General features: G+C 34.4%; 1 protein-coding gene across 8 annotated transcripts in view; it reads right to left on the reverse strand.

The window, feature by feature from the left end:
- LOC133659056 (sperm axonemal maintenance protein CFAP97D1-like) overlaps window positions 1-15,922 on the reverse strand; it is a 37,365-nt gene continuing 21,443 nt past the window's right edge. For 2 of the 8 annotated variants that reach the window (XM_062061723.1, XM_062061721.1), the window contains exons 3-11: window positions 14,407-15,525; window positions 14,060-14,273; window positions 13,487-13,724; window positions 7,374-7,513; window positions 7,202-7,301; window positions 7,044-7,112; window positions 4,709-4,827; window positions 4,458-4,644; window positions 1-1,164 (exon numbers count right to left, since the gene is read on the reverse strand). In XM_062061723.1, the coding sequence (XP_061917707.1) occupies window positions 961-1,164; window positions 4,458-4,644; window positions 4,709-4,827; window positions 7,044-7,112; window positions 7,202-7,301; window positions 7,374-7,513; window positions 13,487-13,606 (939 nt within the window). In that variant the 5' untranslated portion in view covers window positions 13,607-13,724; window positions 14,060-14,273; window positions 14,407-15,525 and the 3' untranslated portion in view covers window positions 1-960. Of the gene's footprint in view, window positions 1,165-4,457; window positions 4,645-4,708; window positions 4,828-7,043; window positions 7,113-7,201; window positions 7,302-7,373; window positions 7,514-10,716; window positions 11,193-13,486; window positions 13,806-14,059; window positions 15,526-15,922 lie in introns of those variants that run through there. The other 6 variants (XM_062061725.1, XM_062061722.1, XM_062061726.1 and 3 more) reach the window with 6 other exon arrangements.

Raw genomic sequence — 15,922 nt, forward strand, 5'->3', positions numbered from 1 at the left:
GTGTATATGTATGTTTGTACAGTGAATGTTCAACTTTAACACTATTAGATTAAATTAAATACCTCAAATATTTTGCAAAAAACAAAAAGGATAATCATATCCCCACACAGTCTTGAAGAAAACAGGTGTTTTTAACATTGTCTTTTAATAGTTGATAGTCGTGAAAACAGCAATCAATTAAAGCTGCATCCAGCGTTGAACGGGCCCTTGCACATTTGGGAGACTTTTGGCTGTCAAAGTGTACCAACTTGTCGGATTATATCCTCAGCCATCGACTTTCCAGGTGAGAGGCATGATTTATGATCTACAATAAACTTACAGGGAGCAGGGAAGCGAGGAAACAGCAGACCACTCGATGATGTAAACATAGTGACACACGGAAGTGATCACGGCGCCACTATAAATAGTTTGTCTGCGTTAGCCTTTATAATAATATCACTATTACTGGGTTAATATTCAAGTCACCAAATGTAAAGGGAGTATTGTTGGCGGTTTTTGAATGGTTATTTATTGGGTTTTATGGGCGGAATAGAGGACCTCCCATTGGCTCTGCTGTAAGCAGACTTTTATTTACGTTTATTTAGTATTGAGAATGCATTAAAAAAAATCCATCCGTCATCATATCTTTCACAATGATTGTGAACGATAGGCAAAATTCCCCAAAAAGTGCAGTGGCCTTTAAAGGGGCGCTGCTGAGTCATATTTAAAATGTTGTGTTCGGACCTGATGCACCTGCAAAATCTGGCAATTTGTCATGCATGTTAAGGGCCTCATAAACGTGATCGAAGTGAGAGGATATCAATAAACAAAACAATTTAAAAAGGGCCTACGCAGATTTTTGCTGCTCGGGCCCTAATGAGATGCAATATCAAGTATATGGTGTACATCTAAAATATAAATTGCCACTCTGTATTACATATGGAAAAAAACCCCATTTAATTCCTCCTTTAAACTTCACTCTCATCTGTAGAAACACGACGCTCTCTTGGCACTTTGTTTGCCATCACTGCACCATCCGTCTCCTCCTGTATCTTCTTTTATGGTGGTTTTCATCCTCATTTCTTTTTCCTTTGTTTTTGTTTCATCGTCGACAATGTAATGGTGTTGGGCTTTGGCTTCATCCGTTGTTGTATCATTGTTGTCTCTCCTTTTGCTGGCCTTTTCCTTATTGACACAGAATATTACACAAACATATTAGAATAGATTTAATATTTCACAAAATTAATGTCAAATAATTCAATGTTATTTTTCTTTAAGGACACATTTTTAAAATTTATTTTATGACTGTTTTTGTTTAAATATAAACCAAAAATATCTTGGATTGTTAAAGTGGCTTTCTCCATATTGACACACAACATAAAATACTTAAAAATGATAATATACTTGATATTTCAGACAAATAAAATTGAATAATTGTATAACATTTTTCTTTAAAGACACATATTTTAAATGTTTTTTTAATGAGTTCATTTAATTAAATAAAAATAAAAAACCCGAAATGTTGTATTTTTATAATCATACAAAAAAATATATAATATGTATGATATAAATAAAATAAAAACACATTTAATGGTATTTTACACAAACAAAATCAAATAATTTAATATATATATCTATATATCTTTTTTTCAGAATTTTTTAAATTACGGTAAATATAAACCAAAAAAAACCTGGATTATTTATATGGCCTTCTACTTATTGACACACATAATATCATACAAAAAATATAATATGTGTGATATTTTACACAAATTAAAAAACAAAACATTTAATGTTATTTTTCTCTAAGGACACATTTTAAATGCATTTTCTGAGTGTATATGTTTAAATATAAACCAAAATAACTTGGATAATGAAATATAATGGAATATGTAATACATAAAAAATATAACATATTTGATATTTCACACAATAAATATCAAATAATTTAATATTATTTTTCTTTGAGGACACATTTTAAAAATTGTTTTGAGTGCATTTAATTAAATATAAACAAAGAACTGGGATTATCTACTTGGCCTTCCTATTAACACACAGATTATCATACAAAAAATATAATATGTGTGATGTTTCACACAAATAATAAAATATTTAATAGTATTTTTCTTTAAAGACACATTTGAAGTGTATTTTCTGAGTGAATATGTTTAAATAAAAAAACAAAAAAAAGTGGATTATTAAAGTGGCCGTCTCCTTATTGACACACAGAATATAATACATACAAATTACAATATATTTGATATTTCACACAAGTAAAATAAAATAATAGTCTTTATTTAAAGACACATTTTAAGTGTATTTTCTGAGTGCACTCCAAAACACATTTAAAATATGTGTTATTAAAGAAAAATAATTTAAAATTATTTTATTTCACTTGTGTGAAATATCAAATATATTGTAATTTGTATGTATTATATTCTGTGTGTCAATAAGGAGAAGGCCACTTTAATAATCCAAGTTTTTTGTTTTTTATTTAAACATATATAAACCAAAAAATCTTAGATAAATAACATGGCCTTCTTCTTATTGACAAACAGAATATAATACATAAAAATTATAATATATTTCATATTTCACACAAGTGAAATAAAATAATTTTATATAATTTTTCTTTAAGAACACATATTTTAAATGTGTTTTGGAGTGTATTCAAATAAATATAAACCAAAAAATCTTAGATAAATAATGTGGCCTTCTCCTTATTGACACACAGAATATTACACAAACATATTAGAATAGATTTAATATTTCACAAAATTAAAGTCAAATAATTCAATGTTATTTTTCTTTAAGGACACATTTTTAAATTGTATTTTATGACTGTTTTTGTTTAAATATAAACCAAAAATATCTTGGATTGTTAAAGTGGCTTTCTCCATATTGACACACAACATAAAATACTTAAAAATGATAATATACTTGATATTTCAGACAAATAAAATCGAATAATTGTATAACATTTTTCTTTAAAGACACATATTTTAAATGTTTTTTTAATGAGTTCAATTAATTAAATATAAATAAAAAACCCGAAATATTGTATTTTTATAATCATACAAAAAATATATAATATGTATGATATAAATAAAATAAAAACACATTTAATGGTATTTTACACAAACAAAATCAAATAATTTAATATATATATATATATATATATATATATATATATATATATATATATATATATATATATATATATCTTTTTTTCAGAATTTTTTAAATTACGGTAAATATAAACCAAAAAAACGTGGATTATTTATATGGCCTTCTACTTATTGACACACATAATATCATACAAAAAATATAATATGTGTGATATTTTACACAAATTAAAAAACAAAACATTTAATGTTATTTTTCTCTAAGGACACATATTTTAAATGCATTTTCTGAGTGTATATGTTTAAATATAAACCAAAATAACTTGGATAATGAAATATAATGGAATAGGTAATACATAAAAATATAACATATTGGATATTTCACACAATAAATATCAAATAATTTAATATTATTTTTCTTTGAGGACACATATTTTAAAAATTGTTTTATGAGTGCATTTAAGTAAATATAAACAAAGAACTGGGATTATGTAGTTGGCCTTCCTATTAATACACAGATTATCATACAAAAAATATAATATGTGTGATGTTTCACACAAATAATAAAATATTTAATAGTATTTTTCTTTAAAGACACATTTCAAGTGTATTTTCTGAGTGAATATGTTTAAATAAAAAACTAAAAAATTTGGATTATTAAAGTGGCCGTCTCCTTATTGATACACAGAATATAATACATACAAATTACAATATTTTTGATATTTCACACAAGTAAAGTAAAATAATGTTATCTTTATTTAAAGACACATTTTAAGTGTATTTTATGAGTGCACTCCAAAACACATTTAAAATATGTGTTATTAAAGAAAAATAATATACAATTATTTTATTTCACTTGTGTAAAATATCAAATATATTATATTTTGTACGTATTATATTCTGTGTGTCAATAAGGAGAAGGCCACTTTAATAATCCAAGTTTTTTGTTTTTTATTTAAACATATATAAACCAAAAAATCTTAGATAAATAACATGGCCTTCTCCTTATTGACACACAGAACATAATACATACAAATTATATTTCATATTTCACACAAGTGAAATAAAATAATTGTATATACTTCTTCTTTAAGAACACATATTTTAAATGTGTTTTGGAGTGTATTCAAATAAATATAAACCAAAAAATCTTAGATAAATAACGTGGCTTTCTCCTTATTGACACACAGAATATCATACAAAAATGATAATATGTGTAACATTGCATAATGCATTGTTATTTGTATCTTAAGACACATATTTTAGATGTTGTTGTGAGTGTGAATGAAGATAAACCAAAAGAATGTGGATTATCAAATTGGCTTTCCCTCAAATAGCAAAGACAGCAAAAACCTTTTGCAGACTTTCTCTACCTCGTGGGTAGCGTGCGATGGCGTCCATCACCCTCAGTGTTTTAAGCCAGTCTTGGTGCCAGTTTCTGACGTCGTACTGAGACCTGCACCGGTTCAGACGCAGCAGGATCTCCTGGTTCTCTTTGGTGATTCGCACCAACTCCCGCTGCCGTTTCTCCAAACCGAGACTACAGATTAAATCATATGTTTAACTGCCTTCTAAAGCGATCGTAATTACTTTTTTAGACGCACCTTTTCTTTTCGTAATAATTCCTGTTGTCGACCCTCCCGTTGGTCTTCATAATGTGGGATATTTTGTCAAGGAGGAGACGATTTTCCTTCTCAATCTTCATCGTCCAATGGTCTTCACACTTGATTGCATTAGCATTGTATATCCACAATAGGGTTCAAAAGTCAACTTGTCGAGAAAATATCATATCTTGCAACATAACTTTGTAAAACAAACCCAAAAACGGTAAAACATGCATCCTCCGTTTCACTCTATGTATACACTACCGTTCAAAAGTTTGGGGTCACATTGAAATGTCCTTATTTTTGAAGGAGAATCACTGTACTTTTCAATGAAGATAACTTTAAACTAGTCTTAACTTTAAAGAAATACACTCTACACATTGCTAATGTGGTAAATGACTATTCTAGCTGCAAATGTCTGGTTTTTGGTGCAATATCTACATAGGTGTATAGAGGCCCATTTCCAGCAACTATCACTCCAGTGTTCTAATGGTACAACGTGTTTGCTCATTGGCTCAGAAGGCTAATTGATGATTAGAAAACCCTTGTGCAATCATGTTCACACATCTGAAAACAGTTTAGCTCGTTACAGAAGCTACAAAACTGACCTTCCTTTGAGCAGATTGAGTTTCTGGAGCATCACATTTGTGGGGTCAATTAAACGCTCAAAATGGCCAGAAAAAGAGAACTTTCATCTGAAACTCGACAGTCTATTCTTGTTCTTAGAAATGAAGGCTATGCCACAAAATTGTTTGGGTGACCCCAAACTTTTGAACGGTAGTGGAGGTTGCTTCTCTTTCTTCCCCTCCATTTTTCTGCATTCTTTCGTATCTCAAGTTATCATTACGTATATGTATTGTTGCATTTGAACAATTGTATTGTTGATAATAAAGGTAAAGTATTGGTATTGTTTATTATCAATAGCACTATTTCTATTGGTATTCATATTGCTCCATTTTTAGTGTAATAATGCTCATTGTCATTTCTGTATTATTTTTTATTTTCGCTAACTGCTTATTTGCTATTACTTTTACCATCATATTTGTACATGTCGTATTTGCTGATGTTGCTCTGTTGTTGTTGTTGTTGTTGTTGTTGTTGTTGTTGTTGTTGTGTTTGCTGTTGTTGTTTTTGTCTCTCTGTCTAATCCCCCTCTTGTCCCCACAATTCCCCCCTCTGTCTTCCTTTTTTCTCTCTTTCTATCCCCTCCTGCTCCGGCCCGGCTGCACCAAATGATAATATAAATACATTTAATAAAGTCAAAATACAAATAAGGCAAAAATAGAAGTATCCTACACTTCTCTTTTGTAAAGTAAATCTGAACAGCCGATATGGGCATCTACATGTTTACAAAGTACAAAGAAGAAGAACCATGACAAACATTCTCAAATTATTTCATCCATCCATTCATTCATTCTTAAAGTAATCTTACTTATCTCATCATATGAAATATGACTTACTTCACCAATTATTATTATCGAATTCTTACAACTATTTATTTATTTATTTTTATTGTGATTACTTATGGAGTTTATTGTGAATAAATTGTGAACAGGAAGTGAACAAAAAGTTTTGCAACTGTTATGTAAAGAAAAGGGGTAGGATTAAATAAGCTCTGCTTCTTCCTACTCCTTTTCGAACATGTTGAAAAGAGAAACTGGAAATTGTGATGTATCATGTTGTATGCTTGCATGATCGAAATAAACTCAAACTCAACTCAACTCAACATCTACTATATGATTTGCCTGAGAAGCTGGGCAGGACATTATTTAAAAAAAAAAAAAAAAAAAGAATAATGGATGAACTTTTGGTATATCCGATATTTTTTGTGCGCACATCAAAAGACACAGTTTTATTTGGATTGCGTTCAAATTTGGTATGTTTGTAACAGTGATTGAGATCCCGACATAGACTAAAAATGGTAACCCATTCTTTAATTTTGATTAAATTCCGACATATTTTTGCACATATTTTAAGCCGTTCAAAATACAACTGACCTTATTATCAGAACATGTTTGTCTTGTTGAACACGTTTTATAGTATATGTACCATAATATTGAGTTTATTGGAACTTTTGGTTAGCAATATATGTACAGTGTGAAGAACACAAGTCATACTTTTTATTGGATTGCGGTGAAATTTTGACTAATTGCAACAATACTTGGGATGTCAACATAGGACAAAAACTATATCCCGTTCTTTAACTTTGACAAAATGACTGGGTGTTGTAGCATAGAATCAAACACCTTTCAAAAGACAGCTAATACTGTATGTTGTGATCTACTAACACACAATTCTCCATGTTTGTTCATATAGCTGGCAGTAATGGAGTTACCTTTAGTGTTTTTGGGTGATCATATGTCTTTGGCGCTGTATTGTCCACGGTTGGTTTCATGGTCTTCAACTATATGAGACATACAGTAAGTACATACATACAGGACATCAAGACATACACATGACTTGACAATGTCATTTTTATTCAGCTAAACCTACCTTTGTCCTGTGTATATCATAACACATCTGGTCCCATTTCTTCTGAAGGTACTTGTTCCCACTGGGCAGCAGAGGTTGGTACGCCAGATGTGATGACATACTGAAAAAGGGAGAGAACTGCTCAATGTAATTGCGTGAAATAAGAACGATAGGGACAGATGTAAGCATTTACCTCGTTAAAGTTGGCTGCAAGTTACACCTGCAGCAGAATGTGTTCATGGCCTCTCCCCTCAAGAAGGAATTTGTTTTCTGACACTCCTGGTTGCCATGGCAGCAGCAACAGCAGCAGCAGAGAGCACATGTGAAGGGGTTCTGTTTGGACACACAAATACTGTATAATGAGGCTTTTAAGCGACTTTAGTTAGCAAAATAGGAGAACATATAGCATGGAAACATATAAAACACAATTTAATTTGATGTACAACATTATTAACAATATTGTTGTATTTTCTCTACGGTTGGTGACTTTTTTGTACTGAAAATGAAGATTTAAAGTGTTCATTCTACCTTTTAGAATATACAATGTCTATAATTATTGTCTGGATATAAAACATTGTACACTATTCTAAAATATTTCTTAACATTTTGTTTAAATGAGTTTTGACTTTTTTAAAGCTTTTATTCTGCCTTATATACACACACATAAATTCCTTTTGGATTTTTACATTCTTGCATATGTAACTACGTACAAACAGGGTAAAGGAGCATGTGCGACCAAAATAAATTGTGCGATTAATTTGTGTATATAAATGATTATTGCGATCATTTTTTGTGATTGATCACGAGTTACCTTGTTATTTTGGAAAGCCCTAAAAATATATAGAAAATACTATGAATTTTTTTTTCACAAAGAAAGGATCCCTATTGTGAAGTAATACATGAAAATCAACCCGCATCATAAATGTATAATTATTGATCATCTAAATGCATATAAATATTATACAGATATAAAATATTATACAATATTTCTTTCAAGTTTTTAAAAACGGGTTTTGACTTTCTTAAAGCTTTCAACCTTGTATACCTAAAGTAATACCTTAATTCAACCTGCAACTACCTAAACATATTATTATTAATAATTGAAAATGCATACAGATATTTTATGGATACAACACATTAATTATATAATTTTATAGTGACATGTTATTGACTTTGAGTAAAGGTTTTGTTCCACCTTATAGTCTCTATTCTAGTCTTTCTTTATCTTGAAACTGTGTCTGACTAACTATGGATATCAAATATTTTAGATTTTTTTTTTTTTTAACTTTGAAGGGAGCCTATTGTAGGTGTTCACATGAATTCAACCTCCAATGTTTGTATTTAGTTAAACTAATATTATATTGTTCAAATTAAAATATGTGTTATATATGTATATTTAGATGTATTGTTTAATTACTGAAGACAAAACTTTAAGCCTTCCCAGAATTTTCCTGTTGCCAGCGTGACAACGGCAATCACAGCTCTGGTTACCTTGGAAACAGGATGCAAACAAACACTATTTGCTGAACTAATACCACACACACACACACACACACACACACACACACACACACACACACACACACACACACACACACACACACACACACACACACACACACACACACACACACAGAAATATAGAAACACACTCACCCACACAATAGACACATTACATAATATTTTCACGCCAGAGGTAGAACTTTAAATCATTTTGTTGAATGACTCTCATTGATATTATTTGTGAATGAATGTGAAATGCATGACAACACTGCCTACTACTGGTCATATACTGGTATGACAGCTATGACACAATATTTCACCAGAGGAGAAAATAGAATATTGTTTACAAAATTTGTGTCTTATTACAATTATCAAGTTTATCCTCACCTCATGGAAAGGAAGACTTTATTCCCAGCAACATGGCTATCATATATATATATATACATATACATATATACATATACATATACATATACATATATATATATATACACACATATATATATATATATATATATATATATATATATATATATATATATATATATATATATATATATATATATATATATATACACACATATATATATATATATATATATATATATATATATATATATATGTATACATATATATATATATATACATATATATGTATACATATATATATATATATATATATATATATACATATATATATATATATACACACACACACACATATATATATATATATATATATATATATATATATATATATATATATATATATATATATATATATATATATATATATATATATATATATATATATATATATATATATATATATATATATATATATAAAATATATATTATATTATTTATTATTATTATTGTCTATTGTGAGCAAACTGTGGTGCTGAATTTCCCCCAGGGATCAATAAAGTACTTTCTATTCTATTCTATTCATACACTGCAAAAAGTTAGTGTTCAAAAACAAGAAAAAAAAATACAAAAATGAGGGGTATTTTATTTGAACTAAGCAAAATTATCTGCCAATAAAAGAAGACGATTTGGCTTGTCAAGACTTTCCAAAACAAGTAAAATTAGCTAACTTCAATGAACCCAAAAATACCTTAAAAAAGTATATTCTCACTAATAACAAGTGCACTTTTCTTGGTAGAAAAAAAGAGACCTTTTTGCTCAATATGTTGAAAAATATTCTTAAATGAAGTAAATGCTAGTGCCATTATCTTGACATAATGATATGCGCTCGGCATTACATTTCTTGAAACCAGCAAACTTATACTAAAAATGAATTTATTGTTCTTAATGGAAAGACAACAAGGCAAGCGCTTGTTACTCTCGGGGTCTCCTAGCCGCTCAGGCAAATCATATTGTCTAAAAATGCATTTTTCCATGGATAACATGACATCATCGCTCCAAGTGCGTGCTCTTTCAGCCAATGAGTGCGCATATATACAGCCCGGCCCCCGGCCAAAATTGTAATTTTGAAGAATTTATCTGAATGTGCATGAACTATTTCTGTTCAAAATTGGTAGAAATGTCACATGTTAAATGTTTAAATATTAACTGTCAGTTTACTGTACTGTGCCAAATTTACTACTATATGAGTACGTGTTTTCTATTGTTTCATTGAAAATAAAACAGCAAAGTCCATTTGGCTGTCATCTGTTTTAATTATGAGACACAATCGTGTCAAAGTCATGATTTTTTTTTCATGCTTGAAGTAAGAAATGATTACTTTAAAAAAGTAGTTTTATACTTGTGAGTGTTGATGCCACAGCTTTGCAACAGTTGATATTCTAGTTTCAAGCATGTTTTACTCAATATAGGTCATCAAATCTCAGCAACAAGATGTAATATCTTACTGAGATCATTTAGAACCAAAACACTTAAAACAAGTAAAATCTGCTTAGTGAGAAGAATTATCTCATCAGACAGAAAATAAGCAAATATCATCCTTATTTGAGATATTCAATCTTACTTAGATTTCAGTTTTTGCAGTGTATTGTTGGCCAGCTCCTCACCATTCAAGTGTTCCGCTCCCCAAACGTCAGCAGTCAGTGCTAAAATTGAGACGTGGATGCTCATATTTTCCTCCTCGTCCGTCCCCAGAGGGCGAAGCTGTGAACGAGATCAGCAGCTAGAGGATACGTTTCCCCGAGGTCACCACAAAGGAGTTTTTTTTGTGTGTCTGTGTGATGGAAAGTGACTAAGGTAACATGTCCCCTGAGGCCATCCTATTTAGAGGTGCATCACACTGCTTGCTAGCCAGATTCTCACAATCCACACCTCGCCTCTCTGGCTGACTTTAGTTTGTCGCTGTAAACTTGCAGAATCGAAGCAAAATGGGCCGCGTTCCTGCAACTGGCAGTGTGGGCTCTGGTGAAAATGAGGCAGCATGTAATGATTTTTTTTTTTCATGCAGAACAATTGTTGTAGTCAAAGGTCTCCGAACCCATGTGGCGAATATCAATTCACAGTGCTGAAATGTGTCATAGTTCCTGTTTTTTGTGCACTCTTGTTTGTTTTGGTTGCCATGGTGGCATATGATTTTCACCTGCCGCTGGTGTTCGGACGCTCACCTGGCTCTAATCAAGAGACTATTTCAACCGCCTTTGCCAGTCAGTCAGCCTGGCGTCATTCTGTCATAACGGGGTTTTCGCAGCTTACTGCGAGGTTTGTTCTCCCGGGATGCAAACGGACTATTCCATGAATTGATTACGTGGACCCCGACTTAAACAAGTTGAAAAACTTTTTCGGGTGCTACAACTTAGTGGTCAATTGTACGGAATATGTACTGAACTGTGCAATCTACTAATAAAAGTTTCAATCAATCAATCAATCAATCCGGACAAGGTGTGCAGGTCGGAACATATTTGTTAATCTATCTACGAAATAACAGGCAAAAACTCTCTAACTGTGGCATGAAATAAACAAGACTTACGTAGAGGGTTGCGTGACAATAGCGTGAAGCAAACAACTAGCATAAACTATAGCATAGCAAGAAACAAACAACTAACATAACTATGGCATGGAACAACTATGACACTGTGGCATGAAACAATAACTAGCATAACTATAGAATCAGACCTGAAACGAGCAACGACGCCAGGCCGACTGACTGGCAAAGGTGGTTTAAATAGTCTCTTGATTAGAGCCAGGTGAGCGTCCGAACACCAGCGGCAGGTGAAAATCATATGCCACCATGGCAACCATAACAAACAAGAGTGCACAAAAAACAGGAATTATGGAGTTAAACTAACAGAACATAACAAAAAACATGATCCGGACCACGGATAATTTTTCTGTCTTGCCTCTGGTGAGGGCGGTCGCATTTTTCTCCGCGCCCTCCTTCCCTGCTTGCTCTCTTAGTTTTTGTCTTGTCTGAACTTTTTTGAAGCCTCTTTCTTTGCGCCGTCCTCAAATCTAAACATCAGACATGGATATGATCAGCTGGACTCTCGACGCAATTGACAAAGTCTTTTCGACGAGCCTGGCTGCCCTGATGGAACCATTGCTGTGAGAGACTCCTGGGATAAATGGAGAATCATGTGCCTCTCAGTCCTTTCCATCGAGGACGTGGAAGACATCTACCTATTTGGAACCGTGATCGCGGGGCACCTGCTGATTGGGCTGGGCATTGCTCTGGTGTATCATCAAATTCGGAAGACGATGGCAGCCACTCAAGGAGCCCAACGGCTGTTCGTCGCAATGGAAGGATCGGGCCGGGCTGTGGGATCACAGTCTGGGGCGATTTCTGAACTGAATCGCAAGATGGATCACATCATGGAGAAGTTTGCTGAGAAGGAGAATTGAATTGAATTTGAGAGAAACCAGCATGGACAATTAGAGCAGGCAAATCATTGGTTTTGACTGCTCGAAGAAAACAACATTCTAATCTACGATTTGACTCCCTCGAATGGCCTTGACGCTATCAGGAACTGGCTGTTCTGAAAAACACCCCCGAGGACACCTCAACGATGGACGCTTTTGACCTCCCTTTTTCTCAACAACACCTGGTGTCGAACTTTGAGATCGGCCCCAGTTCGCAAAAACATTTCAACATCACACCCAAGTTAATTGAGCATACATGCACGCACCCGCCCCTTCCTCAACCAACACCTTCACCACTGCTTAATTCCGGAGTTATGGATGGCCAGTAGCGCTTTATAGCAGCAGGCCGGCCTCCAGGGCCCCAAACCCCCCCCCCCCCCCCCTCTCTGTTGCGAGTTGTTGTGATTATATGTAACATGTTTATGTGTGCTATGCTATGTGAGTTTTTTTTCCCTTGGACTCAGTCTGGACCCCCTCCCGAGGGTCCAGCCTTAGACTGATATTTTTTACTCTTCCCCCCTTCCCCTATATCACCTTTTTCACACCTTTTTTAAGGAGCGCCGTAAGTGGCTGATCCGTTGGCGGTCCCGTCTTGTCTCCCTGTAACGTATAACTGCTCTTAGTGGGACTGTGCCGAAAATGAAATTTCAGTTCTTATGTGTCTTGTACATGTTAAAGAATGGACAATAATAAAGCATCTTGAATCTTGAATCATGACAAAATGTGATCTTTTTGGACATAAAAAGCATGTTTTTCAGTTAGTACGCCAACATAACACCATAGTTACAGATCTGGAAAGGCCTCCTCATTAAGACGTTTAATTGGACGCGTGACTCAATGTGCTGGGTTGCAATTGTTATTTTGCACCCTCTTTGAACTTCGCTGCTTATAGCATTACAATGTATTTCAAAAGTATTGTACCATGGCTTTTATTTCTGATGGATAGCTAATATTCCTTACCTTGGCGTCCACACGTCCTGCAAGGTGAACAGGAGTCAGTGTGGAATCAGCACAAGTGGAAGATCGTTCCTCCTCGGCCATCCATGCCATCGATCCGCCCGCCGCGATGTAAAGTATCATTACACTCTGGAGGATATTGTCTGACAAGGCTGTCAGGGATCATTAGAATACTTGTTGTTGATTGCCAAGGCAGGAAGTGGCCCCCGGTGTGCAGTAGCGGCCATCTTTTCTCGACGAGCTGAGATGCAGGGGAGATTAATGGACGTGGTCGTTATTCTTCTGGGTCTCTAAGGCTTTAGTGTACATGTTTGCTGGCTGCCTAATGAAAACGTTCACTGTCATTACGTTGGACTTCGTGTAGCATGCAAGTCGTACTTCTTCCAACTAAGCGAGAACAGCAAATAAAGGGTTAGAGGTGTGTTGACAGAAGTCACCATTCTTTCATTTGTTGCACACTTCCTGTTAAACTGGGTTGGGCAAGACTTGCGTTCTTTGAAGTCACCAGCCTGTCATTTGTTGCATTATTCCCGTTGGTTACTTAGGTTGGGTAAGAGGTGTGTTGACAGAACTCACCTTCCTGTAACCAGTTTCTTTATTCCCGTTGGTTACTTAGGTTGGGTAAGAGGTGTGTTGACAGAAGTCACCATCCTTTCACTTGTTGCACTCTTCCTGTTAAACTGGGTTGGGCAAGAGTTGCGTTCATAGAAGTCACCAGCCTGTCATGTGTTGCATTATTCCCGTTGGTTACTTAGGGTGGGTAAGAGGTGTGTTGACAGAAGTCACCTTCCTGTAACCAGTGGCATTATTCCCGTTAAATTAGGTTGGTAAGAGATGCATTAACAGATCTCACCATCCTGTCATTTGTTGCATTATTCCATTGGTTACTTAGGTTGGGTAAGAGGTGTGTTGACAGAACTCACCTTCCTGTAACCAGTTTCTTTATTCCTGTTGGTTACTTAGGTTGGGTAAGAGATGCGTTGACAGAAGTCTCCTTCCTATAACCAGTTGCATTATTCCTGTTAAATTAGGTTGGGTAAGAGGTGCGTTGCCAGATCTCACCATCCTGTCATTTGTTGCATTAGTCCCGTTGGTTACTTAGGTTGGGTAAGAGGTGCGTTGACAGAAGTCACCTTCCTGTAACCAGTTGCTTTATTCCCGTTAAATTAGCTTGGGTAAGAGATGCGTTGACAAATTTCACCATCCTGTCATTTGTGGCATTAATTCCCGTTGGTTACTTAGGTTGAGTAAGAGGTGTGTTGACAGAAGTCACCATCCTTTCACTTGTTGCACTCTTCCTGTTAAACTGGGTTGGGCAAGAGTTGCGTTCATAGAAGTCACCAGCCTGTCATGTGTTGCATTATTCCCGTTGGTTACTTAGGTTGGGTAAGAGGTGTGTTGACAGAAGTCACCTTCCTGTAACCAGTGGCATTATTCCCGTTAAATTAGGTTGGTAAGAGATGCATTAACAGATCTCACCATCCTGTCATTTGTTGCATTATTCCATTGGTTACTTAGGTTGGGTAAGAGGTGTGTTGACAGAACTCACCTTCCTGTAACCAGTTTCTTTATTCCTGTTGGTTACTTAGGTTGGGTAAGAGATGCGTTGACAGAAGTCTCCTTCCTATAACCAGTTGCATTATTCCTGTTAAATTAGGTTGGGTAAGAGGTGCGTTGCCAGATCTCACCATCCTGTCATTTGTTGCATTAGTCCCGTTGGTTACTTAGGTTGGGTAAGAGGTGCGTTGACAGAAGTCACCTTCCTGTAACCAGTTGCTTTATTCCCGTTAAATTAGCTTGGGTAAGAGATGCGTTGACAAATTTCACCATCCTGTCATTTGTGGCATTAATTCCCGTTGGTTACTTAGGTTGAGTAAGAGGTGTGTTGACAGAACTCACCTTCCTGTAACCAGTTGCATTATTCCTGTTAAATTAGGTTGGGTAAAAGATGCGTTGACAGATCTCACCATCCTGTCATTTGTGGCATTATTCCCGTCGGTTACTTAGGTTGGGTAAGAGGTCTGTTGAAAGAAGTCACCTTCCTGTAACCAGTTGCATTATTCCCGTTAAATTAGGTTGGGTAAGAGATGCGTTGATAGAAGTCACCTTCCTGTAACCAGTTGCATTATTTGCGTTAAATTAGGTTGGGTAAGAGATGCGTTGACAGAAGTAACCTTCCTGTAACCAGTTGCATTATTTGCGTTAAATTAGGTTGGGTAAGAGTTGCGTTGACAGAAGTCACCTTCCTGTAACCAGTTGCATTATTTGCGTTAAATTAGATTGGGTAAGAGATGCGTTGACAGAAGTCACCTTCCTGTAACCAGTTGCATTATTTGCGTTAAATTAGGTTGGGTAAGAGATGCGTTGACAGAAGTCACCTTCCTGTAACCAGTTGCATTATCCGCGTTAAATTAGGTTGGGTAAGAGGTGCGTTGACAG

This window comes from Entelurus aequoreus, linkage group LG10, assembly GCF_033978785.1.
Source record: "Entelurus aequoreus isolate RoL-2023_Sb linkage group LG10, RoL_Eaeq_v1.1, whole genome shotgun sequence".
NCBI lineage: Eukaryota > Metazoa > Chordata > Actinopteri > Syngnathiformes > Syngnathidae > Entelurus > Entelurus aequoreus.